Here is a 27492-nt window from a genome sequence, read left to right on the forward strand (position 1 = left end):
AAAAATGTTCTTTTTTTGTTTGTGGAAATACGCTCATTATATGTGGAATCTGTGGTAATATGTTCAGTAAATATGTACAGGTTGGTCCTAATCCTGGTTCTCAGGTCCCCAAACTATTTATCTTTCCTCTTCTCATTTCCTGGGGTCAGATCTTTCCCTTTGAAAATCGGTGGTAAATCTTCCCCTGACTTTGACAGAGCCAGTACTCTACTCTTAGCATTTCCTTCTCAGTTCTTTTCGGCATCTTTTTCTCTTTTGCTGGTTTCCTTTGGATCACTGTTCTACTTTTGGTTTTGTTTAACTTTCAACATCCAAACAATCTGCTATTTTTCCTTTGAATCTTTTTCCCCCCCCTCACTTTGATTCTTTGGTTTCTACATATGCTTTGTTTTTTGCCACCTTATTTCTTTAATCTATTTCCTCCTTTTTTTCCTCTTTTTTTTTTGTTGTTGTTTGTTTCTCATCTCCTGTTAAACTACTATTTTCCGCTGCTTACTCCGATTTTTTTTTCTCTCTCCTAGCTGACATTTCCCTCTGTGCAATATCTTTCTACCTTCCCTTTCCTCTCTTTTCCAAAACATGGCTCATCATTCTATGCCACTAATGTATAGCAGATTCTGAAATACTGTCATCTGAGACAGTTAAGTACTAAACAAAACATTACCAGGGTGGAGGAATCACTTACCCTGATTGACAACAAATCGTAACTTCTGTATTGTTGCCAGATTGCCGCTAACTCTGTATATTCCATCAACATCTAGACCTGAAAAGAGAAACACATATTTCATTTTAGATCATATAAGTATTTTTCTTTGTACGTCTGTCAGGAAGCCAGAAGCACCCTAACAAGTATGAAGAAGAGCGGTGTAGTCAACGACTGAAAAATAATCCACCTGAAAACAACCGAAGTGCCTCCTGCCTGATTAAAATGACAATGAAAAATGAAAGTGGTAGATTAACTTAAGTGAATACAAAACACCTAACTATAATTATCTTGTAATTCTGTCAGCAGAAGACAGTTCTGCAAGGGTGGGCGGGTGCAGCAGGGAAGGAGCAGTGAATTAGCTCCTGTGCCAGTAGAAGAGGGCTGCTGGGGCTACGTGTGGTGCTGTGCTGGCCCTGCTTAAATGTGAGGTGCTGCTGTTAATAGTGCCAGGAAAACTTCCCAGGCTGGGGCCTGGGTTTTTCAGACGTGGATTTCCGAGGCTGTGACCTTTCTGAAATAAAGCGCTGAGATGCCCGCTCTGACACGACGTGCGTGAGACTACACACAACTACCGTTTCTCTACTATATTCTTCACAGCAGATCAGACAAGTTTGAAGCTGGAATTAAATATCCCAAATAGCATATGCCCTGGAGAACATTTCTTCATTAATATAGGCCATTCTTTTCAAGGACAACCTGACAGTCTTGTTTCTCCCTGCATATCTACTCAAGGTTTATCTTCTAGGTGAAACTAGATGTCATACTCCCTTTTGTGACAGATTATCTCCTACAGCAAGCTCTGCTGATATGGCTGTTTAAAATAGCACTTCCAGCCCCAGTTGCATAGCTGTAGCATTTCAAAGCACATGGGAACGGCTCCCCTTTCCTGGGAGAACTAGCTGTTGTGCAACACTGACCCAACCTGCGTGCTTAAAAACTGAAAACACTAAACTGTACATTGTCATTTCACTAATAAAACTTGCAAGTACATAAGAAGCTAAGAGAATCTACATAAACCAGGTTTTTTTAAGGCTACTCATCACTTGGAACACAAGTTTTAATTAGCTTCTGGCAAGCAATTTCAGAGAAAGCCTTTCTCAGAAAACGCTAATTTGTCAAAACCAAAATTTTTCCATGTTTCTTGACAGTGTATCTAGAGGAATTGTTTTTGGTTTTTTTCTGATTCAGGGTGGGGAAAAGGAAAAACTGAAACTATAGGAAAGAGTGAAAACAAGTCCAAAAGGCCAGAGTCCAGTTGTAATAAGACTTAAATAGGAAGGAACTGAGGTTCAAGTCCTTATTTCAAAGCATCATGCCTTGGCAGATGAGTGCCACAGCCAGTGGACTCAATTGCTTGGAAGGATTCCTCACTGATCTTGAAACATTTTAAAAGATTTACTTTTCCGTTTGATGCAAACTGATGTGAAGGCAAGTCTTATGTTTGTTTGCGAGTCTGTTTTCTCTCTCTACAAAATACAGTTCTTATTTTATGTCTGTCCTGCTAGGTACCTCCTGATTTGGTTTACATTAAATAACCTATTTAAAAATTAATAATAATTCCATATTATACACTGGTTATCTATGTCTCTCATTAGACAATTTTCTACCCTGCACCTGTGGGTGTCCTGCAACATAATACTGAGAGTGATGATACATTTCAGGAAGATCCCCTTTGGTTACAGAGGGATAAAGAAAAAGTTTGTTTAAGAGAAATCAAAAAGGATTTGGTAATCAAGAACACTTGGAAGTTATCCATCTACTGGATATATAACATATGAGCAAAGGAAAATTACTAAAATGTTTAAGTAATGCAATTCTATCCTAAATCTGAAGAGTCTCATTCTGGTTTAGTAAGGGGAGAGTGAGAAAGCAAGAGTGAATCCCAGCATAGAAATGCAGGACTTTTGTGGTAAGGGATTAAGAACTGCATCATGTAAATTGAAGTCTAAACTAGAAAGTAAAGAGGAAAAATAAAAGAAGCAAGCCCCAAAACAGAATGTCAACTTTTTTTTTGGATCTAACTCAATTAAATTCTTAACCTTTTTGGATATGTGGAAGTGAAAGGAATATATGTCACTTTGGGTGAAATAGCTGTGTCTCACATTAATAGCATCAATTTGGAACATGTATAAATTATCCAAATCAAGTGAGAATGAAAAGCTGTGTTGTAAATTGGTGGATATTACATCTTGCAAAATGATCTGGAGTATACAAGTGCATTATTATTGTTATAAATTTACTTTGGTCCAGAAACGAGGTCTGATTAGCATTTAATTTGGACACTATACAATATGGCAGAAAGAAAAAAATAAAAATAAAAAATCCAAGAATATCAAGCCAATTATAGTGTTCACGTGCCATCAACTTTCTGCTCCAAGAACTTTGAAAGTTAAGCCAAACCAAACCAATGCAAATTGGTGGATTTGGACATCCTTTTCATGACCACATTATCTTAGCTGGATGGTTAACAACTTATTTTGGAAATCCAATTAGGCGCTAAAGAGAAAGACAGAGAAAGAGAAAGAGAAATATGTCTTTATAGTTTTAATATCCTGATTCTATGAACAATTTTCAAAGCAAATTCACTTTTAAGGGCACCTCTATCAAGAATAAAAACATCACTGCACTGCTGTCAATGTTTCTTCACGGCAGGCTATAAATACTTCGGGAACAAGATGAAACAAAATTCTTGCAGAATTTCCTATCTGGTGCTGGTGTTTAAGTATAGCGGTAAAGAAGGTTTCAGAAAAAATATCCACTGCAATGAAGTCCAACTTTTGTTCACTATAGGGTGACCTTCTTGTGTTTTGGAGTGGGTTTTATCAGGGAATAATCACTGCATTTTGCCCTAGAGGACAACAAGTATTTTATCTGCTTTATATCCCAACCCCTGACTCTGTTTCTGTTTGTTTTAAAGAGGAACTTGAGCACTGGATGGACCCACAATTAGAAGTGATAGCCAAAAGCATGGTAAATAACTTCAGTATCTCCATCCCAAATTTTTTAATGGCATAAGGAATGTAGGAAAGGGACTTACTCAAGAAAATATCACTTAGCTGCCAAATTATAGGCAAATTCTAACTCTTTTAGTTTAAAAAATTATACAGGTACTCCTGATGACAAAGTTAAAAGGCAACTGAACTCAGGCTTGGTTGAAGTTCATGGACAATAATGAACGTTACATTCAGTTCGTATAACTGCACAGAAGATGTTAGAACACTTATTTAAGAACATTCCTTGCACTCCTGCTTCTAGCCAGAATGGAAATAACCATGGATGCAGGTCAGTGTCAGCTCCAGTAACAGTCTGAGCTGGAATCAGGTATTTCAGAGAAACATTAATCCACAGGAAAAAATTAGACCTTAGGTGATATATTTATCCAAACATACATTTTGAAATATTAGACTTTGATATTGGTTGAGGTAGTCCTGATGCTTTATGAGCTGCCTTGAAGGAAATGTTCTCATTAATTCTTTTCTGCTGCATAGAACAAATCCCTCTCCCAAATCACATTGTGTCCTGCCTGAGGTTACTCTATATTTGACAATATCTTCAAACTGAATATGAAAGGAAATTCTGTATGTGTGGGGTGGGTGGGAGTGGTATACAGAAATTTTCTCTCTCTTGCTTTTTAACAAGATTTAGGATTTGGAACATACCATTTTAAATGGTACTAGGTAACTTCCGCACAGAAACTCCTGAAAGTTTCACAATTAATGTATCCTGAAATAGGTGTGGTCCCCAGCCCTGGTAGGAGTTTTGTAAAAGAAACCATCCTGCTGGATTCAACAACAAAGTGAAGCGCAAACTTGAAGAAAGGCATTCTTTAGTTAGTCCTTTCATTTAAAATCAGTTATGTTCAGGGCAAAACTATTGTATTTCAAAGGAGCCTATTATGCCTTCCCATAAACAGAAAGATCATACGTTTTAAAACTAAAGTATCATTATGTAATCAAGCTGTTGTATTATAAACTATTTTGTGGGCTCAGATGCCCAGGGCTATCTTTACAAATATTTAAGAGGTCATTATCAGGGTATGTTCTCCCTAAAACTATAATTCTTTCCTCCTGTTTTCATATGCATTTTACCATAAATATCTGATTTATAAACAACTTTTTTTTAAGTTTACTAAGGGCACAAAAGTGAGGCATGAAGTCATTTAAAGAAGCAGAAATGCATGAACGCAGCGATACAGCAATGCCAAGTTGATGTGTCTGATGAGAAAAACACCACAAAATAATGGGCAATGAAAACAAAGTTTCACAAAAGGATCAATATTTGTATGCTAGTAGAAGGAAAATCATGAATAATAAAGAATAAACCCGACATTTTAAAATTTGGCATTAAAAGCGCTGTATCTGGATAAAGTTACAAAAAATACCCAGAGTTTCAGGTGAATGCGAGAGCCAAAAAAAAAAATAAAATTCTCTGATAGAGGTGAAAATGATACCAAGAAAACAAATTTGAGTTACACCATAGAAAGAAAATGAACATGGAGGCTGTAACAGCAACCAAGGGACATATGGATGTAAAATGTGCAGGGCAGAGGTGGTGAGAGCTGCAGACACTTGAACCAGCAAACTTGGTGCACAGCTTGATCAGCTTGGGTTGAAACAAGCACCATCTCCTTTTGGACATAGGATCATCTGCACTCAGCGTGGTTTTCAGCGTTGCTGACACCTCTGTCTTGCTTTCTGATGCGATGCTGGCTGGGGTTAGGCATGGCCTGAAGCTCCCAGAGTGGGGCCGGCGGCTGACAGTGGGATTTGCTCTACTTGGCTAGAACAAAACTGCTGCTTTGATTGTCAGAACTCCCCACTTCTCGTACTCCTGCCATCAAAGGCTTACATTCGCGAGGTTCAAAAAAACATCCCAGCTAACAGCTGATATGAAAACAGGTCCCACCCCTTGTCCAGAGAAGCTACTCAGCTACCATGGAAGTGGGAGCCATACAAATGTCATCTTAGTTCTACCAGACAGAGAAGGATAAACAAACCTAGGAGACCAAGGAGAGCATCACATTGGAAGTCAATCTGAAGGGCAAAGAGATAATCACTGTTGTAAAAAAATCAGTTTCCACTTACTGGTGTTCATGATATACATGTGTCTCTCATCTGCAAATAAAATATAGAGAAATACTTGGAAATGACTAAGGCTGGAAAGAGTGGCAGAAGAGTTATTCTGATATTGTGAAAGCAGGAAGAGGGATGTGCTTGGAGACTGGCTAGACTGACCTCAGTCCCAGACAGTCTACTTAAATAATTAATTCAGGACTCCATGAACAAATAATTCATAGCAAAATATAATTAATCCCAACCAGCATTGTTTCATGGAAATCAGGGCCTTGTCTAGCAAAGCTGTTGCATTTTTTGATAGGATTGGATTTTTGACAGGTCTGGTTGAGAAAGGCAATGGTATTGAAATAGTATGTTTGGCTTTCCATGAGGCCTTTGACTTAGTACCACATGACATTTTGATTAAAGTGCTTGCATTTTATGGAATTAACAGGGCATATATTACATGGATTAAAAACTGTCTCAATCACAGACCTCAAAATGTGGTAGGTAATGGGAGAGATATCAGTTAACAAAGGTCGTAACTGGCAGAGCTCTCAGAAGCAAAGCTCTTAGTCCAGTGCCATCTAATACCTTTATCAGAGATGCAGACAAAGAGAAAAAAAATCTCTGTTGGCAAAGCAGGCAGATGACACAAAGATCAGGAAGATATTAAATGATGATAAGGACAGGTGAAGTTAAACAAGGTCTGAAATGCTACCTTAAATGGTCACCATCTAGTACAGTAGGTTTTTGTACAGAGAAACACAGAGAGCATCCAGCATCCTGGATGTAGGTTACAAGGGACTTCAGGATTAATTTAAATAGTTAGCTGAACGTGATCTCTCAGTTCAGTGCTGTAGCAAAGACAACTAATGTGATCTCTTACATACAGAAAGAGGAGCATCAAGTGGAAGCAAGGAAGAGATTGCACCTCTTCATGTGCTACAAATAGGATCTCCAGCAGACCACTGAACTTGATATCAAAGTAAATAAAAGGAAACATAAAATATATGCTTTGCTGCTTTGTATTAATGAGGGGATGGAGACATGTCCTCTCCATCAGTATGTTTCACATGATTTGCAGGTGCTGGATTCACAACCAGCATTGCCCAGCTGCAGGACCTGGGACACACAAGCCCGAATTCAAGGTAGCATGATCATGATGTTCTTTATTCTGTTATCAGCAGAAGTCCAACACTGCATCAGAATTTAGAAAAGGCAGAGACACTGGAGAAAGGAGAGGAGAAACTGTACTAGTTCTTAACAAGCTAGACAACGACTCTATGGGAGGTGTCTGACATGAGGTTTCGTGAATCTTTTTAGGAAATTAGCTAACAAGAAATAATTCTATGTTTGACTGCAATAATATCAAGGAGATGAGGGGCATTCCTACATAAAAAGAGAATCTCATTTTTTCTTGCAGTAATAACTTCAAGATGCAATGAAAGGAGAAAAGCTTGACTAAGATCTTATTGTTTTCAAGACCCTGTAGAAACTGTTTAATGGAAGCAATTACAACCCTGAATATGAGCATTACATACTGAGAATAAGAAACAAGTGAATATGATGGATGATATACTTTATTCTGTTTCATATCACTTGATGGTAGAATTTCCACTTAGATATTTATATACAAATAAATAAGGGTAGAGACAGTACAAAGCAAGTGCAATTTAAACTAGCACACAGTTCACTGCTATAGAGGGCTGCTTAATGCTCAAATCAAGCTTGCTATGCCTGCGTCTTCTTCTCTATTGTGCTGCACTGTCTTTGACATTCAAGAAGTTTATGGCTTAAAAGCCCCAGGAACAAGAAGACTTACTCAGAAGGCTCCCTGTAACAAGAAACAAAACTCAGCTTTGAAGCTATTTGTTTTGAATGAAACCATCGAACATGCAACGTGTTCACTGTAATTTTGCCGTTACCTCCAATATATACTTTTGCCATTCTGACAGTCCCACTTCTTGCAACTAAACAAAGTGAGCTCATTGCTTTCCACTGTATTTTCTTTTAAACATTGGCTGGGATGATTGAGATTCAGGAATGTGGGAAAATGGATTCCCAAGCCACGTCCATCCCCTTTAATTCTGAGCTGTAATTTTTGGCTTGGCTTGAATCACAGTCATCACATTTCAGTCTGAATCTCTCTGTAAAGTGATCTTTCTTAAACATTTCTTTCACTCATCATGGGATCAGAAACAAAGCCATTCTAGTCTTTCAGCGAAACACTTACAAACGTCTTTTTACAGCGACTCACAAGAGCTGAATTTCCTTTAAAAATGTTTGAAAAAGAGGAGGTTTTCATTGCCTGATTGTCCTCTTTGTGAATCTTGTCATCTGTATGCCATGAGCTACAGCTATTTTAATCTGTTTTTGTTTGCAATCCATTTGGTGTCCACCCAAGAAAATGCAGGTGATTCTAATTAACTTACTGCTGAAGATGTGGAAAAATCTCAATTGTGCTACAGAGAATTATACACTTAAAACCTTCCCTGTATTATTTATAACAGCTTATTAATGAAAATGATTACATGAATACATTTACCACCTGATTCATCTTTGTTCACTTTTTAAATCAACAAGGTTGATGCTAAAGGGGAAAAATCCCTACCAAATGCAGACCTCAAATACACACGTTGGCTGGCTGGTTGAAATAGAATAGCAGTTTCAAAGGAAATTACATTGTCTTGCTTTATGCAACACAGTATAATATCTGAAATTACCAAATGTTTGGAAATAGCCATTCTTGCTCTGTAACGCATTAGTATTTACTTTTGTGAATGTTGATTTCTTTTTTTTTTTTGTTTGCTCATTTTTTTCTGGTTTAATACCTCCTTCACTAATCCTGTTTGCTCTCATTTGCTGCAGTTACTGCTTTTCACATATGGGTTAATAGGTCTATCCTGACCATTGCTTAATTTATCTGGAATAAAATAGGTTCTCTATGGTTCTCTGATACTTTATCAAGTATACTTTTTTTCCTGCTTGACCAAAAGGTCTTTGAGGAGTAATAGGAATCTTCAAACGCAGAATAGTCCTTCATCAGCAATTCGGGATATAATCAGCTTCATGTCTCCAGGGATATGCAGCTCCCAGTTCTTACCTGTCTGGCCATGTGGCCATGTGATGCTGTGGTGGCTGACAGAAGGGGGGTTCAGGTAGAGAGATGTCAGCCATTTGCAGGAAAATCACTAGGTGTTAAATACCAGCACTGAGTATTTTCTGTGAGGTACAGCTACCAACAGGCAATTTGCCACCTTCCATCAGTTACAATTTCTATTATTCTGTGCCACACAATATAAGCCATGGCAGCTTGAATGTGATGACAATGCAGATAAAGCAGTTTATTTTGGGGAGGATGAGAGCCTGAATAAAGGTTATCATTTTAGGAGAAGCTGACGATGGAAAAACTCATCCACTGTGTGACATGATCAGAACAGCTGGGGATGTGATGTGGAGGGTGGGGGAGAAGAGATCCAAGGTATTTTATATGTTCAAGGAATATATACAACATCGCCATTTCTTAATCCCAGCTGTGCCTGTTAACTTCTGGAAACATGTAGAGCTCAGCAATAAAGCATACTTGACTGATATTTACTGCAATGCACATTATAAGACATTTTCTGTCACACATTATGTTCTGAAAGAGTTAAGTAACATGAAAAATACAGGCTCAAGATTATATCTGTCATGGATGAAAATACTACATTTATGCCTCATTGTAATCCATTCATTGGTTTATGGACCCCGAGCCCTCCAGGGAGTGTCACAGCTCCACATGATACTGCTGAGAGCTGTATTTTGCTTTTGGATTTCTGGTTTAGCTGAAAGAAGTTTAAAAACACATGTAGCCTGACAACTCCCTATTGGCTATACAACTGAGGAGGGTCAAAAGCATAAACTATTCCAGCAAAAGCCAGCTGTAACTTATGCTCACTAAACTGGCTGAAGATCTGCCTGTTACAGACAGTAGCATACAAGAAATTTATGCGTTTTGCTAAATCCTCCCACTTTGGTTAAACCATGCTTCATCTGGGGATCCATCATCGCCAAAATCATGCCTGTGTTTTTTGAGCAACATCAGAACGCTAAGGGAAACTGCACATTAGGGGGTCTCACTGTCCTCGTAGGATGCTATAGGACTTTGTCAGGTCCACTGACATCAGTAGGAGCTGTGGTTAAAAGCTAAGGGACAGATACAATTCTCCAAATATCCCTCACTCCCAATGCTGATTTTAAAGGGAATTTAGTGCACAGTAGGGACAAATCTTTTCCCATCTTTCACAATAATGCGAGATTAAAATAGACCTCAGTAATGTCACCTCCCCATCCTGACCAGTAGTGCTGCTTATTGGACTTCTAACGGTTGGAAGAGGAAGAACTGTACATTTGGGCACAAGTAATCTTCAGCCAAAATGGGTAAGGAGTTTGCATTTTCTGGGCTGTGGTGCCTTTGCTTGGCAAAGAGATTTTTTTAATATTTTTTTTGTTTAAATGATAGTGAGTGGGATAGGATATTTTGGGTGGAATAGGGATATTTAGGATGAAAGCTGAAAGACACAGGACTGCTTCTTCCATCGTTCCTTGGCTTTTTGGAGATAGTTGAGGAGTCCAGCTAGGCCCAATACTGTTCTCTGTAAGGGATCCATCTCTCACTTGACAGCCTGAAGCTATGCTCTGTTCAAGCCTCGATGTCTCAAGGTTATCCATCTGGTCTTCAGGAGTGGTCCTACGTGCCCATCTGTGGGCAGGCTGGGGAGCGATGCAAACACAACGTTTAACTGTTACAGCTCCACAGCTGGTCAAGAAATACCAGCGAGGTGCTCGATAGCACTCATCCTGTGCCGTAACACAGAAGGCTGGATCTGCTTTTTAACAGTTAGGAATTAAACCAGCTCGGTTCTGGATTTCTAACAAAAGGAATGTGCAGAGCCCTGCTCTAAAAATGGAGTTCTGGCTCTCGTGCAGTGGGTAACGGTCTTTGCTTATTCGTATTGTATCGTAGGCATCTATCTTGGTGTTTGCTTTTTATCTTTAAGTGGGAGAAAACATTTAAAATTTAGATTCTGCAGTCTAAGGCACGCTATCAGCCACCTTTGGGTGTTACAGTCCATGCCTGTGTGGAAAACTCTGAGGCTCTCTGGAAGACAAGTGTACATGTGGCTATCTAACACTGACTTACTGAATGCTTAGCATTGCATATCTGTCTAACATATAAAAGTGATAATACAAAGGTGTGTGCATATATGTATACGCACAGATAACTTTAATCGTATCTTTCCCAGTGTACATTGCACACATTTAAAGACACAATTTAAATTCACAATAAAGTGGATTCTCTTACATCTTCTTTGGTGTGGTAAACCTCTAGTTTAATAAGTGAGCAAAAATTTCTTGTTTTTGCAGAAGTCATATTTAGTGTTATGAAACAGTGACATTAAGCAGTACTATGGGAGAAAAAAAACCCCAACCAAAACATGAATTTTAATATGACACAAACCTATTGTACTTGGATATCTTTCCACTTTTTTTTGCCATCTTATCTGCAGGACTCTGCAGTTATATATATTACTTTTCCTGTCATTCCCGCTACATTTACTGTCTCCAAACAGGTTCAGGTAACTTAAAAGATATTTTTTCTCCTGCCTCCATTTGATTTGGGCAAAATCTGAACCATCACCAAAGCAACATTTAGCAAAAAGTCTAGTCAAGATATCTACAGAAACTATAAAAATCCTGAACTGGGTTACAAAGAGTGATAAGTCCCAAAACTTGAGAGACTAGCAAATATTTCATTACTTTGACAGAAGCAAATCCAGAGTTTTCATTTTATGGTTTGACACACATACCATGGCATACTACATACAAAAAAGCTTAAAACTTGTGTATGAATTGCTCCGGAACTCCTGAAAAGAGATTGTTTATGTATAGTCTGAAATGGAACAAATTGATTTCTACTTTAAAATATGCAAAAAAAAAAATCACAATGAAATACAAATAATATAACTGAAACATAGCTAGTACATGCAAGAAATACAGGAAAATACTGACTTCTGATAAGAAAAAAACGAGCTGCTGGCAATAAAGTGCACTAGATATCTGTTATCTGAATTTTAGAGTAAGAAAATGCATAAATATGAGTATCATTTGATATTTTCATGCAAGATAATTATTTTAGAATTTGAAGCTACGGGAAGAATTTTGATTTGAATCATTGTATCTTAATGCTGACTGTGACATGGAATGATGTAAGGAAGGTAGAAATCCAATCTCATCTCTTTTACTAGGGTTCACACAGACCCTCTGGTATTTCTGAAGGCTTGGAAAGGCGAAGTTGGCATACAGTGTGTTCCATATCTAATTTCCTTCTTTGGTGAAAATTCCGGTAATTATTAATGACATTTACTATAGAGACATCTAAGACAGTTACAAAGTTTCTAACAGAAACTCTTGCTGTAAGCTGTGCTCTTTGTGTTTTTAATGTATGACATATCAAAATACAGGAATGCAAGTGAAACAGAGGCAATAAAAGAAACCATTGTGAACCATTTCTAGTGTGCAAATTCAGATGCTTTTCAAACATCAATATATCATGACTGTTTGCAAAGTATCAAAGAACAATGTGTCTTTCCTCAGTGATGGTAGAAATGCTGCTGTGCAAAAAGCTCCATCACTGGGTCGATGCTATTTATGACTGGAGAGCAGCCACTGCTGTGAGGGTAGTCCTGCAGGTCATAGATCAGGGCACTAAATAAAGCACTTTGCAATCTCTGTTTTAGTGGTAGAGCAGGAAAACCTAAGTGCCCAAAGAGCACCCTTCCAGCATCTTCCACCTTCCTGTTGGATACAAGTCTGGCTTACAGTTTTGCTGGGCTGGAAAATGTGAATAATTTTGTTTTCAGTGGTTAGAGTAGATGCTCAGCTTGTTCAAAGTTTATAGGCTAAGTGAAAGCAGTTTTCACTAGAAGAGATGAATCTTATCTTTCTGCTAAGGTTTATTAAAAATATGTAGCACCTGATAATTTAACACCAAATGAGTGGCTGCTAAATTTCCCCCTCTCTCTGTCTCTCTGCCTCTCTCTCTCTCACACACACATCTACACACAAACAGAGGAATGCTTCTCAACTGCCAAGCTATGTGCCAAGATTTTGTTCACTTTAATCTCAATCATATGAGTTACAGAACCATGCAACAAAGTTTTTACCAAGTATGCTGACAGATTTTTAGTTCTAGTGGCTCCACAGGGCATCACTGCAAGTACACCAAGAAACTTTTCTTATTAAAGATTTCTGAGCTGATCCGTTTTCCATTTAAGTCAACATGAGCAGTATCACCATAAAGAACTCAACACTTGCTAACTGATACCATACACTCATCAAAATTATTTCATTTCTAAGAAAACAAAAAGTTGTGGTACCTCCAACACCATTGTGTGGTTGCTGCTGGCACAGGAACACCATTTGGTGGCAGCTACTTTGGTGTGTTATGTCACGTAACACCATGTCAGTTCAGGACTGACAAATCTAAACATATGGTTTGAAATATTGGGGGAAATTTTTCCTGGGAAGATGGGTGGCAGGGGGGCATAGAATAGCCTCTTTCTGTCTTTTGAGGATTTTCTTATTTTCTGAGTGAAGGCATCTCAGAGAAGACCGATCACCCTAACCTCGGTTTGGAGGGGTCCTTGATGATCTTAAGAACCTCCCTACTACCTGTAAATGGCCCGTAATCTGGGCAGCTGAACAAGTTCTTGTTCTTTATTTTTAAATCCTGAGAGAAAATCTGGGTATTTAAATTTCTGATCCAAATATATAAAGCTTAAGGCCCTGATCCAACAGAACACCGAAGCATTTCCTCAAGTAAGGAACAACCATTGACCACAAGACAGATCTATTCAGATACTTAAAGAAAAATCTCTATCTGTTTTGGTGGACAGAGGCCGGTATCAGTAAAGCAGGAATTAGAGAAAGCAGTAACATGTATCCGTTATAAGGTAGAATAAGCATGAGAAAGCAGTTTTTAATAGCAATATGTTTCCTGAGAATTTGAAATGCATCATCTCTGACACCAAAAATAAAGGTGCATGAAGCAATCTTGAAGAGAGACCTGGATCAGGCTGGCTGGAGCTGCTCAGGACCCAAGTGATAGGGTTCTGTTGTGTTATGAAACAAAATGGCCACGTTTTGCTCTCATTTACATATATGTCATTCCTCCCAAACCAGGGAGCATTGTTTGTCTGTGTGAAGACAAAAAGAAGTTGGTTTGCTATATAATTACATCCATGATCTGTGAGGATCCTGATTATAAGAGACCAATCTGCTCAGCGAGTGTACAACAGGAGATCTTTAAGAGACTTGTTAATTCCTTGGGGGTTTATCATGCCGTAGCCAATCTAGGGACAATTCAGTTACTAGACTGCTAACGATATCGGTTTCATAAATTCAGGGGAGTAAAATGAGCTAAAAAACCTTCTCTTAAAGAAGTGAAAGCCTTAACATAAAGCCTCCTTTTTAAACTGCCCTCTTGCTTTGCCCTCTGCCTTGCTCCTGAAGCTTTCTGTTGGTACAATTCCTCTCACTTAGGTATCAAACCCATTAGACTGCAGTATTATATGGTTAAAGCATTGATGTAGCACAAGCTGCTACAGCAAATAATTGAAGTAATAAAATACAACTGCAGTTATTTGCTCTTTTGAATTGCAGGCAGAAAAAAAGGAGACAAGTTTTTTTTAAACTGACCCCATAGTGTTGCATACAGACAGCAAAACTTTTTTAAAATGTTTTTTTCTTTTACGACTGTAAAACATTTTTGAAAAAAAAAATGATAAAGTTGTAGTATTTTAATATTTTTTTCCCCCACAGGAAAAGCAATTACTCTACATCATGGAGTTATGCTTTCATAATTTTATTTAAAATCCATAACTTTATTTTTTAAGCAATAAGGATGTTGAAAGGATCTGGAACTACAACTACTTGTATTTTCCCCCCTAAAGGAACTTCATGGACTTAACTTTTTTTTTCCTTTTTTTCCTCTGTGTGTGTGTGAATATCTCCTCTAGGCCAAGACTCATTTTGTCAAGTGTTAGCTCAAAGTGTTCTATTAATGGCTGAACTGTAACGTCTGATGAAACGGGGTTTGCAATGAACATACTGCCAGCTCCTTGTCTGTGATGGCATGTGTACCCTACTAGGGCACAGTGCCTCACGTCCTCGGTTTATTCAGGAGGAAAAGACAGGACTTTTGTGTCTATCCTTTTATCTTTTTCATGGCTAGGAGGTGCTTAGCCTCATGTGTGAGCTTCCCTGAAGCGGACTCTGACCAGGGGGTATGTCAGGACCTTCATTTTCTCATTGGCATGGAGTAAGCAACAGAGACAGTCAGCTGGCTTTACATTTCTCTAGACTTTTTGTTTCAGCATGTACAAATGTCAACAACTTGATTTACAATGTATATTAATATTATTTTAATATCTAGAAAACGTTGCCTGATTCTTTTTTATTTCATAGGTTAAGTGGTTTATTTTATTTATTAAGCCTATTGAAAAAATATTTTATGGAAAATTCTGAAGACAAAATGCCCTGTTTCCTTGTACATGTTCACTAATAGATATATTATACAATGCTAGAAAAAGGCAAAAGGCCAAACTCATCTCTGGTGTAATTCCAGTAAAAGCAATAAAATTACACAAGGCATGAATCTGGCCCAGGCATTGTAAATGTTACTCTGGTGCACACTGAGTGCCTGCTTGTTGTTACTGGCAAGGCTTAAAATACAAATCCCCCTTTTTCCATAGAAATGGATACACTCCTCTGGAACAGATTAATCAATGAAACAGGTATCAGGTAACTATGACAAAGATGGCAACTGGTTCAAATGCCTGCCTTTTTTATGGCTTTTTCTTCTTCTAACTAGCTTACAGTCTCTGCTTCCAAATTTTTTATCTATACATTTATTCTCTCTTTTGTGTGCAGTGTCATTGCAAGGCTTTTCTTCGTCTTCTTTTTTTTTTTTTCCTTTTTTTTTTCCTGCCGTTGTCTCCTTTTCTCTAGTTTGTCTTGTATGCCCTTCCGTGATGTTTCCTGTTGACACTTCTTGATATTTTTTCTAACTCAGAATGTGGCTTTCTAGCAGACACAGAGGCCCCAGAGTGAATACTCTTCAGAGCCAATTCTGACTTGGACCTTGCACAACACTATTAACTGGCTCTTACTCTAAGAAAGGTGGCTATAGCAGGATTGCCCGAGCCTGAAGATAGAAATGGTTGAGGAAAGCTTGCCAATATGTTTGCACTAAAATCAACCACTCTTAATTTCTCCTCAAAAGAATAATGATAATTAAAAAAACCAAACAAAAAAACCCAAAAACATAACCAAACCAAAAAAACCAACAGAAATTAAAATCACAAACTTGTAAGGGCTTTTCTCAGAACTGTGTTGTTTCATATTGCATTCATCTGTACGTTTAAGTTTATGCTTGTTGGCCACTTTAAAGTAAACATAGTTCAATGCCCTTCAAAACAGTTTTCTTCAGCCCACTAGAATTCCCTGGAAAAAGGCTTTATCTGCTGAACTGCTGGATATTTGTGTGTGTGTGTAATTGTGTAATTTTTTTCCCAATCAATTTGGGGTTTTTTCCTTTTTTTTCCCTTTTTATTTTTTTTTTTTTTAAATTCAGTACATATAAAAGTAGGGAGCAGAAGCCTCCTTGGAACAAGATAGAATCATAAAAGACTTCAGGAATCTCATCACAAGCTAAACAGTACAAATTGCACATTCTTCATGGAAGTATTAGCTTTTAGTGCGTGCCTGGATCCAAGCATAATAGATTATCCCAAAGTGGGAAAGAATGAACAGTACAAAATTAGCAGAACTGGGAGCTCAGATCATTTGGTGGAGCAATATGATCTCTGTACTTTCAGGGCAGTGAATTCTAAAGCCACTGGAAACAGTATGTAAAATTATATCAGAGTAAGCAAGGAAGCATGTGTAGGCCCGGGAGAAGGAAAAAAAAAGTTGGGAAAATACCTTTCCAGAGGAAAATAAGAACTGGAAATTACTGAGTTTGTAGGAAACAAACTGCTATTTATGAACAATTGCTTGGTCTGAGGATAGAAATATGCTAAAAGATACAACAGAGAGAAAACACAAATAAAATACATTTCAGTCATTGTTCAGGGGCCAAGTGCTGCTGGAGAATAATCCTGTGCTAAGACAGAAATATAAAACTGTGCAGGATAGGTCGGTCTCCTGAGGTTTCCCTCCTTCTCAAGGAAACCTTGCCAGAACAAATCCTTTATGCCACCGGCTGATGGGTTTGGTCTAACGGTGCTGGGAAGTAGCCCGGGAACACTGCACTTTTAATGGGAGCTCAAAGATGGTGTTGAGCACACACCCTGTACTTTCTGACTCCCTTCTTCAGGTCCTCAGGAATGGGAATCAATTATTTTTGACAATCAAATACATAAAAACAAAACAAAACAAAACAAAACAAAAAACCCCAAACCAACCACTTAAGCCTAATACACCCTGGAAGAGCAAGTCACTGAACACAAATCTAATAATATGGCATATTACAATATATATAGGGATATAAGCTGCTAGAGGTTGTATATTGTGGCTATTAATATATACCCTGGCTGCACAGGCCTCGTGGCTTCAGCCATCCTCACTGTGCTCCTGTCATCTACTAACTACACCATAGGAAAGATAATGATTCCAGCGTGGGAGTCATCTGCTTTAGGAGGTGTTCGGGATTTTTTCCCAATTTTCCTGCAGCGTTTTCTGCCATTAGAAAATGAGATAGCATTAAACTGTTTTAAAAACTCATTTTTTTCTAGCTATATAAACATATTCACAATACTTTATATTTTTAAAACTCATTTCCTCTTTGCTGAACTCCTCGAGATAAGTGAACTCTCCTCTATGTAAACTTTCTACAAGAATACTGACTACCTTTTAAGCGGTATATGATTTAGAAGGTAATTAAATATCACTTTCTTTTTCCTTTTTTTTTTTAATAAATAGGTTTTAAAGTGCTTTTAGCTGCACTTTAGCTTTTAGATTAAGAGATAAAACTGATGAAAGGGACACAACCTTCTGTCACAGGGCAGCATGGCATTTGGGAGGTGAGGTATTTTAAAATACCATTTTTATCTTCATTTCTCTTCATCAGGATGACTGTATTTCTTTACTACATCCCATAAGGTACTTTATCTTTGCCCATAAAGACATTTTCTTCCTTAAACACTGAAGGTTCTGCAGTGCAAAACCTTGTACATGTGCATGTCTGCAATGATATTATGCATAATCAAATTGCAGATATAGACCGTAAAGCCAAACTGAGTCTGGATTTTAGGTGCTTGAGGGTGTCAGGATTTGGACACCTATGAGAAATCTGATTTTCAGAGAGTAAGCTCTTAAAAGTTCTTTCAAAACTGTAATTTCTTCAAATTGCATGCCCAGCCTCCAAGTGCCTGATGGTGACTTTTAAAGTCTCTCTCACTAACATACCCGGTCCTACCCCCGTGGATCAGCCCCCCAGACCAAGAACCCTAAACTCAGGGATTTTTTTTCTCGCTGCTCTTCTTTAACACGATTTGTTCACTGGGGCTCAGATCAATGAAACCCAGTAAATAATACATTGGACAAACAGAGAAGATAACAAAAGGAAATAGTTAAGGTACTATAATAATTTTAGCCATTCTTTTTTCAGGTCGCTATAATCTGCCCAAAGATAACTAATTGTTCAAAGTAAACATTCCACTCTGACCACAAAAGGAATCCATTACACAAACATATAATTCACAGTCATTTTTAGTGGGTTGTAAACAGTTTGGAATGAGCATAAAATGGGACAAAAATCAAAGTGAGCATTTAGAAATGAAAAAGTGTTTGCTACAAAAGGTCAGTCCCTTTACTTGGCAAACTATGTAGAAGAGCCTGGGAAAATGTTGAACACACAAGCAGTAAGGGAATTTTAAAGCCAACAACCTCCCTGTTTCTTTAAACAGACATCGGAACCTATAACTGGATCCTGTCAAACAAACGACAGCAAAAAAACATAACAGCTGCTAAGAAGTAAAGTTGAAAGATAAAGTTTTCTAAGCTAAGATCCTTCTCAGAAGTGGACTAAAGGTCTTTCTTAAATCTTTAAGCAAGGTTATGGATCCCAGGGTGGCTTTTAGGCATTGAATCAAATATGTAATTTTGTGTATCATTCCTGTCAGAGCATCCTGTGCTCCAAGAAAAGCAACAGAAAACAATGTCTGCAATGTCCAGTTCAGGATGGAAACGGTACCTGTAATCACCAGCTTTGCTACTTGCAGTGTCATTTTTCAAGTCATTTAGGCTGATTTGAGAACACTAACTGGGATTTGGGAACGGAGGGAGAAGATGAAGGGTTTCAAAAAGAGAGATGAAAGTTACATTCTATTTCCCTGGAGCGTTAGGACTATATTTCTTTACAAAACTCAGACTGCACTGGATACTCTCGATAGGGTTAGGATGCTGGCTGCTTGGGGTGTTCATTTACTTTGTCATTAGACACACCGACAAATGATCTTCCCTGGAAAGAGTTTAGTATCAGACTGTTTTCACATGATAAAACATTACTATGAGAAGTACGGGATGGCATTTTGTTTAGGTACAATGCAGACTGATATATTTATTTTTTTTAAGTGTTCTACTCATGTCTTTCACATATTAAAAAAAAAAAAAAAAAAAAAAGAAAATGTAAAAAACCAGCCAGGACTTTTAAAGGGTCGTTGGATAACAAAATAAATAAGCAACTCAAGAAATGACTGGAAATAATATCTGGCCTAGAAACACCAAAAATCTTGCAATGGGCTCCACCCTTGGCAGGAGTGCACAGCATGTGAGTTGTAGTATGCTGGGAGGATTGTCCCAGGCTTCCCTGGCTGTGCTGCTCAGCTCAGGGCTGGCACTACCTATCAAACCATCGCTGGGGAGAAGAGAAAGCACGGAATACAGATTGAAAAAGGAAGGTCAACAGACAGCCCCAGGAAAGCCCAAGGTATATCCAAGATAGGTGCTGATGTACAAAGCAAAGTAAAAGACAATGCAGAAAAAAAACCTAATGCACTGTTCCACGGAAAACCTTCCCACCAAGTCCCTGAGAAAGCAGAAAGTAAAGAAATGCTAGAAATCTTTGAGTAGCCACTGCATTCCTTCAACCTGATCATTGCATGGTACAGAATTATTCTCTTGCTCTCACCAGGTCATATACATGGGAGGTTTTTTCTATGTAGGATATTGCATTAGATACCAAGAGTACAACGCTCTTTGCCTTCAGTAGCGTAGGTCTGTACAGCTAAATACTCAGGACAAGAAGTTAATCAAAATTCTGAATGAATAAATAGTACAGGAAGAATGAAGAAAAAACCCCTGAGCTTCCTTTAAAAAAAAAAATAATTAAATGTGGCAATTGCCTTGCAAGTTTACAAGAACGGGTACATTTTTATTGACACACTTTACTAAACTCCACTACCAGCTCTGCAAGATGGCTAGGTACATGGAGGAAGACCTCCTGCTTCCCAATCCTCTTTCAATAGCTAAAAATACCAAATAGGCTGGACACCCCCCCCCCCCAAAAAAAAAAAAAAAAAAACCAGAATTCAACTTGACCAAGTAAATCCTTGTCAGATAGATAAATATGAATTTTGGTGTGAGACTTTTTAGACCAGACCTTATAAAGCACCCCTGTCCTGAAATGCTGAAAGAGCACACAGTAGCCTAAAGGACAAATGACCAAAATGTGATCTAGAATGCAGCAAAATAATTTCAGAATAATTCCTTTCATTTCAATGTAGATATTGATTTAAAAATAGTGTAACTAAACAGAAAATCTTGCCAACATTTAATGACAGTCTCTACATTTTTAATCTGTGGGAGAATATTACTACGGTTGGTTATTGTATGTAACCTCATCTACACAGGAAAATGTACTAATTAATATGGTTTATTCAGATCACTGCTAGACTTTCTTTCTATGCACAGTGATAACGTCTTAAAAATCAGAAAGACAAACAGAAAACCAATAGATAAATAATAATTAAAACCATAAGCTGATCAATAGGGATACAAACATTCAGCAAAGTATGAATGTTTTGTAAGTAACATTTAGAGTTGGCCTCCTAAGGTCTTTTCTCCTAATAATCCTTTATCTTAAATGAAGCCCACAAGTAACATTTTTGGTACAGTTACAGTATGTAGATGATATATTTTCTAAATAGGAAAAAAAAAAAAAAAGCTTTTCTACAACAGCCAATATGCCAGCTGTACCGAGTATCTAGGCCATCTTACTAAGACTATGAAAGTAAACATACAGTTTTCATTAAATGTGCCTTTCCCATAATTGGTACATAAGTATTTCCCATGACTCTGCAGTTGAGTATCTTGGCTGGAGGCATATCTGGCCATTAAGAGGAGGGCTTTAGATCTGTTGAGTCTCAGCCATGCCGGGAGACTTGGCACCTCCACATACTGCTTCCTAATACCAACCCCGGTATAAAATGTCATCAGAAGCTTGCATAAACATTGGACTTAGCTTCACATAAATTACTGCTGTCCTGAGATAGTTTGTGCCAGAACTTAGTAAAAACAACACTTTGAGTAAATAGAATGTGAGTAAATGCAGGCATCTTAATCCAAAAAAATGATAATAGAAAAAACCTGCATATCAACTATAAACTCATAAATACAACGATAAAATGAAATTTTTATCTCATGCTGTATGATTTGCTTTTATTTACATATCGGACTAACTAAAAGGGATAGACTTCTCTAAGTCACAGCAAGTTTGAAGGAAATGCAAGAACAATAATGTAATACTCCGAAGGACGAACACCTTAGAAGAAACAGTGATATTTTCATTTTCTCCCATGAACATTTCTCCGATAATCACACAGACAATAAACATATAATTAGGTTTCCTGGATTTTTCTATTACAGTTCATCAGTACAGAGACCTCTGGCCTCACTCTCCTGGAGGAGTGGTCAGATACCACAAAACATCCATGAAACATCCAGTGCATCTTTGGAGAACCTGTGCTAAGATCCTGACTGGTCAATTAGACATGTTCTGCATGGCGGGGCATTTTTATAATCTAATCTCTTCCTTTCCTTTTCATGTTCTGAATTTCTCCTCACAATTCCTCCTCTATTAATAGCTACTTCACACATTTCTCCCCTTTCTTTGTCTCTTTCTTTATCCAGCCTCCAGCCTTCCTCCAAAAAACCAATGCTGCTATCTCCCCCTACTGAACGATCTCCAGTTTGTTGGTCCCTGCCTTCCTGCCAATCATTCTGGGAATAATAATATCCCAGTGCTCTCTTTGCTGTATAATTAAAGCATGAATTTCCCAGAGTTTGAAACTCCGGGGTAGTTTTATTGCACCTTTCACTATAAAGCCAGGTAACAATGATGGAATAAAAATAGCTTTTCCCTTTGTGGTTAACGGTCTAAGTATCTTTTTATTTTTCATTGGTTCTCTTGTTTTGAGGCTCCAGTATATGGCAGTGACAATGGGTTCACCCAGCCTTATTCTGAAAATAAATTTTCTATCTTTTGCAAGATATATGTTTCCCCAGATCCCTGGAACAAGTTGTAAACTTGTAACAGATGGTGATGAAGCCTCACATTTTTATACAATACATTTTAAGATTCTGCATCTACCGCATGTACCTTCCAATGAAAATGACCTTCAATGAGAGAAGATACACTCTGCAGAAAGGCAGGCAGGCAACGGTGTTAAGTATATCTTTTTTATACTATGAAAATCCTTCTTATTAATCAAAACTTTTAATGAGGACTAATACTCATTCCAAATATTCTTACAATATTATGTCTTTTAAAAATAACTGTAAAAATTAGACACCTGCACACATTTTAAAAAATATGGTCCTACTAGAATAACTTATTTTGGTTGAAAACAATTCAGGACTTAGGAAAAAGTATTGGCATTACACTCACCAGGGACTTCAAAATGAAAGTTACTGACATTTTATTGACGTTTAGCTCTTGCTTACCCAAAGAAAGACTAGAACAACAACATGTCAAGCAAAATATGAGGAAAATAATCAGCATGAATGGGTTCTATTAGGGTCTTATCATATAAAGGAAATTAAGATACAGAATGTGATATAGTTCAGTTCATAACTATATTATAAATTGAACTGCCTGCCTACCCTGGCAATTCAAGCAGAGCTACAAGGTTAAAGTTTTGATTACTAATAGAGCAAAAAAGAATTGTTAAATATTAAGGTACTCACCTCTTCTTTCAACAGCTTTTATACACTGTCTTACAAACTGGGGGACTGTAGATTTCTCGTGCTCACAAACCAAATGCAAATGGGAGCCAAAAATTTGATCTGTGTTTGGAAAAAAGGAGGAAAATACATTAAGCATTTTTCTGTCTTGTGAGCTTACATATTAATTAAAAACTCAGCTATTGAAGATGGATGGACAAAGGCAGAAACAAATCCTTGTTGAGTCCTAGTGGACATTAGGTCTTGCCACAGAACCAAATCTCTTTATAGCTGCTGCCTGTAGCACTTGGGTACTTCCCCCTGGGTTCAACTTTCAATTGCCATTTACACCTTGACCTTGACCTTTCTAAGGCTTGGAGGGCCCTTGAGTTTGCTTGGAGCTGCCATAAAAAAAGTGAAGGCCATTCTAAAGATACAGTTCCATATCTTGTTGCATCAAAAATCCTATATGATATTAACTGTTGGTCCAACCTTGAAACTCGTGATGTTGAGCAGCCTGTCTCTTTCTCACGTATGGAGTTTCACTCTTGCCCTAGGGTACTGTAGATGTACAAGGGCTTCATTACTTTGCATCATTAGGGCTTGGTAAAATTTCACCTCATCTTTACAAGGGGCTTTTTTATTCATTAGATTACCTGTTCAAAAAAGAGAGGGAACTAGATGTCTTTTGATGACAATTGCATCTTACACCAAGTTTAACTTGTGATTTGTGCTGTTTCTTTGGTGAATAATCACTTAACTAGATAAAGCTACGTTTTAGCTGTATGATTTTAAAGTTTGATCAACTTTGAACGTTGATCTTAAAATATATTTGTATAAGCAGGTCAAACTCTTCAGATTACTAATTAGCTTCCCCCAGCTCATTTCCACTCTACATGTTTGAGAAATTATGAAAAGTGTAATCAGTAATGGGGACGTTGTCAGCTAGAATCAAAATGAATCAAACAGATGAGAGAAACTACTCAATAGAAGCCAGTTAAATGCTGAAACAATAGGAGTATGCTATCATCATTTACCCACAGAGACAGCCTGCATATAGCATCTCAACAGAGCACTACATTTTGGAAGGTGGTGTAGAGGCTTTGAAAATTTTTGTGTCGATAGCTGAAGAGTGCTAGCACAAGCGTGGGCTCTGCACAGCAAGCCCAACACGCACGCTCACGTGCCTCCTGCAGCTCCCATGGCACCGGGTATTGCCACTGTAGCCAGCCCCACCATTTTCCACCATAATCAGTTTCAGCGCTTCTCCCTCTGAGCAGCACACCTTTTTCTCACTAACAACCAAACCCCAATCATTTATTTTCAGCTTTGCAAGAAGCTTCGCCTTCCTATCGCAAATCACTACTATTTCTTACTAAACTCAGTTTTCAAGAGCAACTCTGCCTTTTCTTCCCTAATACCCCAGAGCAGGGAACAATCAGGGAAAGAAAGTGGGGTGCATGGGACGGTTTGGGCTTCTTGCTATGTCTCAGGGAAGTTTATTCCAGCACCTCTGAAGGCATATGATCTGCATTCTGGTAGAGTACATCAAAGCCTGAATTTAAGTTAGCTGGAGTTTCAGCTGCAGAAGGGATGGAGGACTGGGTTCACAGAACTACACTGAAGAAGGTTGTGTGCATGTGTGGCGTTAAGCATTAGCGAACAGTCTGTTACATGTTTTGGGGTTATGTTTCTGACAAAGCACAGTCTGGTTACATTTTCTTCATAAAACATTTATAGCTGCCTTCAGTGGTAATTATATATACAGAGATTTATGATTAAAATGTACTAGCGCTTCCTCTTTTGACATCTTAATTGTTTTTTTAAAAATTTTAGCAAAGACCTGTCAAATTCTTTGCATAATATGGAATGGTCTCCAATGTAAATTATGTTCAAAAGAAGTAAAAATGTATCTTATTTGGTGGACAAAGACACTTGTAAACAATTTCAGAAGTAAAACAGGCAAAGAAATACGTAGTGTTTAGATGGCAATACATGAAGAACTGAGACAGAATTAATGCCTGGGTGTTCAGCAGCTTCTCTTCACTGTTAGAACCACTTTATAACCAACTTCCAGGATTATTTTGCAGTTACTCCATCAATCCCTGGTATGAATGCAGAATACTTGCTGTTCCTGGGAGGAAATTTTGAAAAGGCTGGAAACTGTTCTGCAATTCTCACCTAGTCCATTACTTCTTTTCTGGGTACAGATTCTGCATCTTCAGCAAAATGTTTAATCTCATTTTAAATACCTTTCAGTATATGGATATAGAGATGTTCTGTATCTTGCAGTTAACCTTTAAAACACCTCTTCTTCGAAAATAGGCACTCAGGATTTTTGTCTTGAGTAGAAAGGGCAGTAAATCAGCATTGTATAGCTGCTGGGCATCAAAAGAGACTATGGTAGAATACAACACACAAGTGCTTTGGAATTCCTATTCCCCCCCCCCCCCCCCCTAGAAATCCATGAGTATTTATAAGTACATGATCTCATGAGTCATCCAAATACTCTGAATTCTGGGTACTCCTGAACCGCAAAGTCCGTGACTCTCTCTAGTCAATTGATTTGTTGCCGGATCTGTTTCTGAACATAGACACGGGAATGGCAGTAGTTCCTCTGCCATATTTACACTCTCAGAGGTCCTGGGGAGAGCTGAGCAAAACTCAGTTAAGCTTTGTTTGTGCAGTATTTTGAAAACCAGGGATTATAGGAATGGCAAATTACTAACTTTAGTAAACTATGTGTAGATCTATGTGTAACTAAGATTAAACTGTTATTTTCTTCTTCTTTTATAGGTGTGTGTACATATTTTAAAACTAGTTTAAAGGACAACTATTCAGGACATTTTTTCCAAAAAATAAGAACTGCTCCCAAAGGGATAAAAGAAGCAAAAATCCTTGATTTATTTGTGATAAGGCCTTTCAAAACTTCATTTTTTATGACTTTAAAAAAAAAAAAGAGATGTACACAACACTCCTAACCTCCTGTTATGACAGTTTATGTTTCCTATCCAGCTTATTTAACTCAAATGCCTGGGAAATAGACACAATTACCACCTTATGGAATGCTACTTAACTTTAAATGCTCCCTTCTGAATAGAAATCCACTTTATCTTCTCAGAGTTATTCCAGTTTCTCAGGAATTATTTCCTCTATAGGCTCCTGAAATGCTCTTGTTTCATCATTTAAAAATTTAAATTAACAATTGTTCAAAAATATCTTTTATTAGAACAAAGGCAATTCCCATACAGTGGATTCTGTTCACAAGAGCTTGTACAAAGGAGCTGCATACTATGCCCATATACAGCTTTAATCATTCACTCTTTCAGCTGTTATCAATTTAAAACCAATGAAACTCCCACACTGAGTCCATTTGAGCAGTCAATTTTAATATCTTGGGGCATCTGTAGTTATTCTGAATTGGCTGCAAAAGCAGAACTAACAAGTTAAGCTCTAACCATAAGTCTACATCAGGCTGGTAAACCATACATCAAACACAGACAGTTAGTCAATACTGTAGTATGAAAAACCAACAAGCATTTTTAAGAAGAGCAATATATTCATAATATGTTTGGTGGTATGGTTTACATTACACATCCCTGATATCTGCACATTAAACTTTCTATTTAAGATGGTGGGGTGTGTGACAGCTTTGCACATGGATATAAAATGAGACACCAGAAGAGGAGGGAATGGACATTCACAAGTTGTATAATATAAAATGATGATTACAGCTGCAATGAATTGCTCATTCTGGTAAGCTTCAAGTTTTCCCTGAGCCTGACAGAGCTACTTTTTTTGAGTAGCTCTCGCAGGCTGCAGCAAAGCCACTAATTCCGAGCTGCAGAAATCTAGTCTATGGGAGACAATACTTCTGGAAAAGAAACAATTAAAACAAAATCGCTAAAGCCACATCCTCACTGAGAATGTCATTGTTTAACTGTTCTTGGTGTACATGGATGAGATGTGGCCACACTTGGAAGGAGCTCATACTTCAGTGTTTTTTATTAAAAAACACAAGGAAGGGCATGGCTAATATTCCCAATTCTCAGGGAGAAGCTCAAATTCAGACATGAGAGAAGAAGGTATAATGGTGTCATTCCCAAGTTTTTAGAAACGGCAATTATATTTGCGTAATTCAGTGCCTTCCAGGAGTAAAGTTAACTCTGCTATGTATGGGTTTGAACTGCAACTACCAGAGCTTTGAATCAACATCGAAGTTGTTTGTTTTCTTTGTATCTGTGTGAACCTTGGGAAGAAAAAGGGGGAGAGAGAACGAAAAGGCAAAATCGAAGAGGAATGTACAGAGAGAGGGACAGAACAGTAGGCACCGCCGCAGCATTCAGCTTTTAGGAGGGTGAAGGGATGGGGTTGGAAAGGGCCACCTTCTGGAAAGTGACTTCTTCTAGCTGCTCAGTCTGGAGTCAGACTTATTAAGTCAGACATTAAAATGATGCTGATCCC

General features: G+C 37.9%; 1 protein-coding gene across 5 annotated transcripts in view; it reads right to left on the bottom strand.

Moving 5' to 3' along the window:
- The window catches only part of ARHGAP15 (Rho GTPase activating protein 15), a 348150-nt gene that overhangs the window by 107314 nt on the left and 213344 nt on the right, over positions 1 to 27492 (bottom strand). For all 5 annotated transcript variants that reach the window (XM_037397076.1, XM_037397074.1, XM_037397075.1 and 2 more), the window contains 2 exons: positions 23053 to 23151; positions 686 to 763 (listed from right to left, as the gene is read on the bottom strand). In XM_037397076.1, the coding sequence (XP_037252973.1) occupies positions 686 to 763; positions 23053 to 23151 (177 nt within the window). The remainder of the gene's footprint in view (positions 1 to 685; positions 764 to 23052; positions 23152 to 27492) is intronic.

The sequence above is a fragment of the Falco rusticolus genome, chromosome 8, assembly GCF_015220075.1.
Source record: "Falco rusticolus isolate bFalRus1 chromosome 8, bFalRus1.pri, whole genome shotgun sequence".
Taxonomy (NCBI): Eukaryota; Metazoa; Chordata; class Aves; order Falconiformes; family Falconidae; genus Falco; species Falco rusticolus.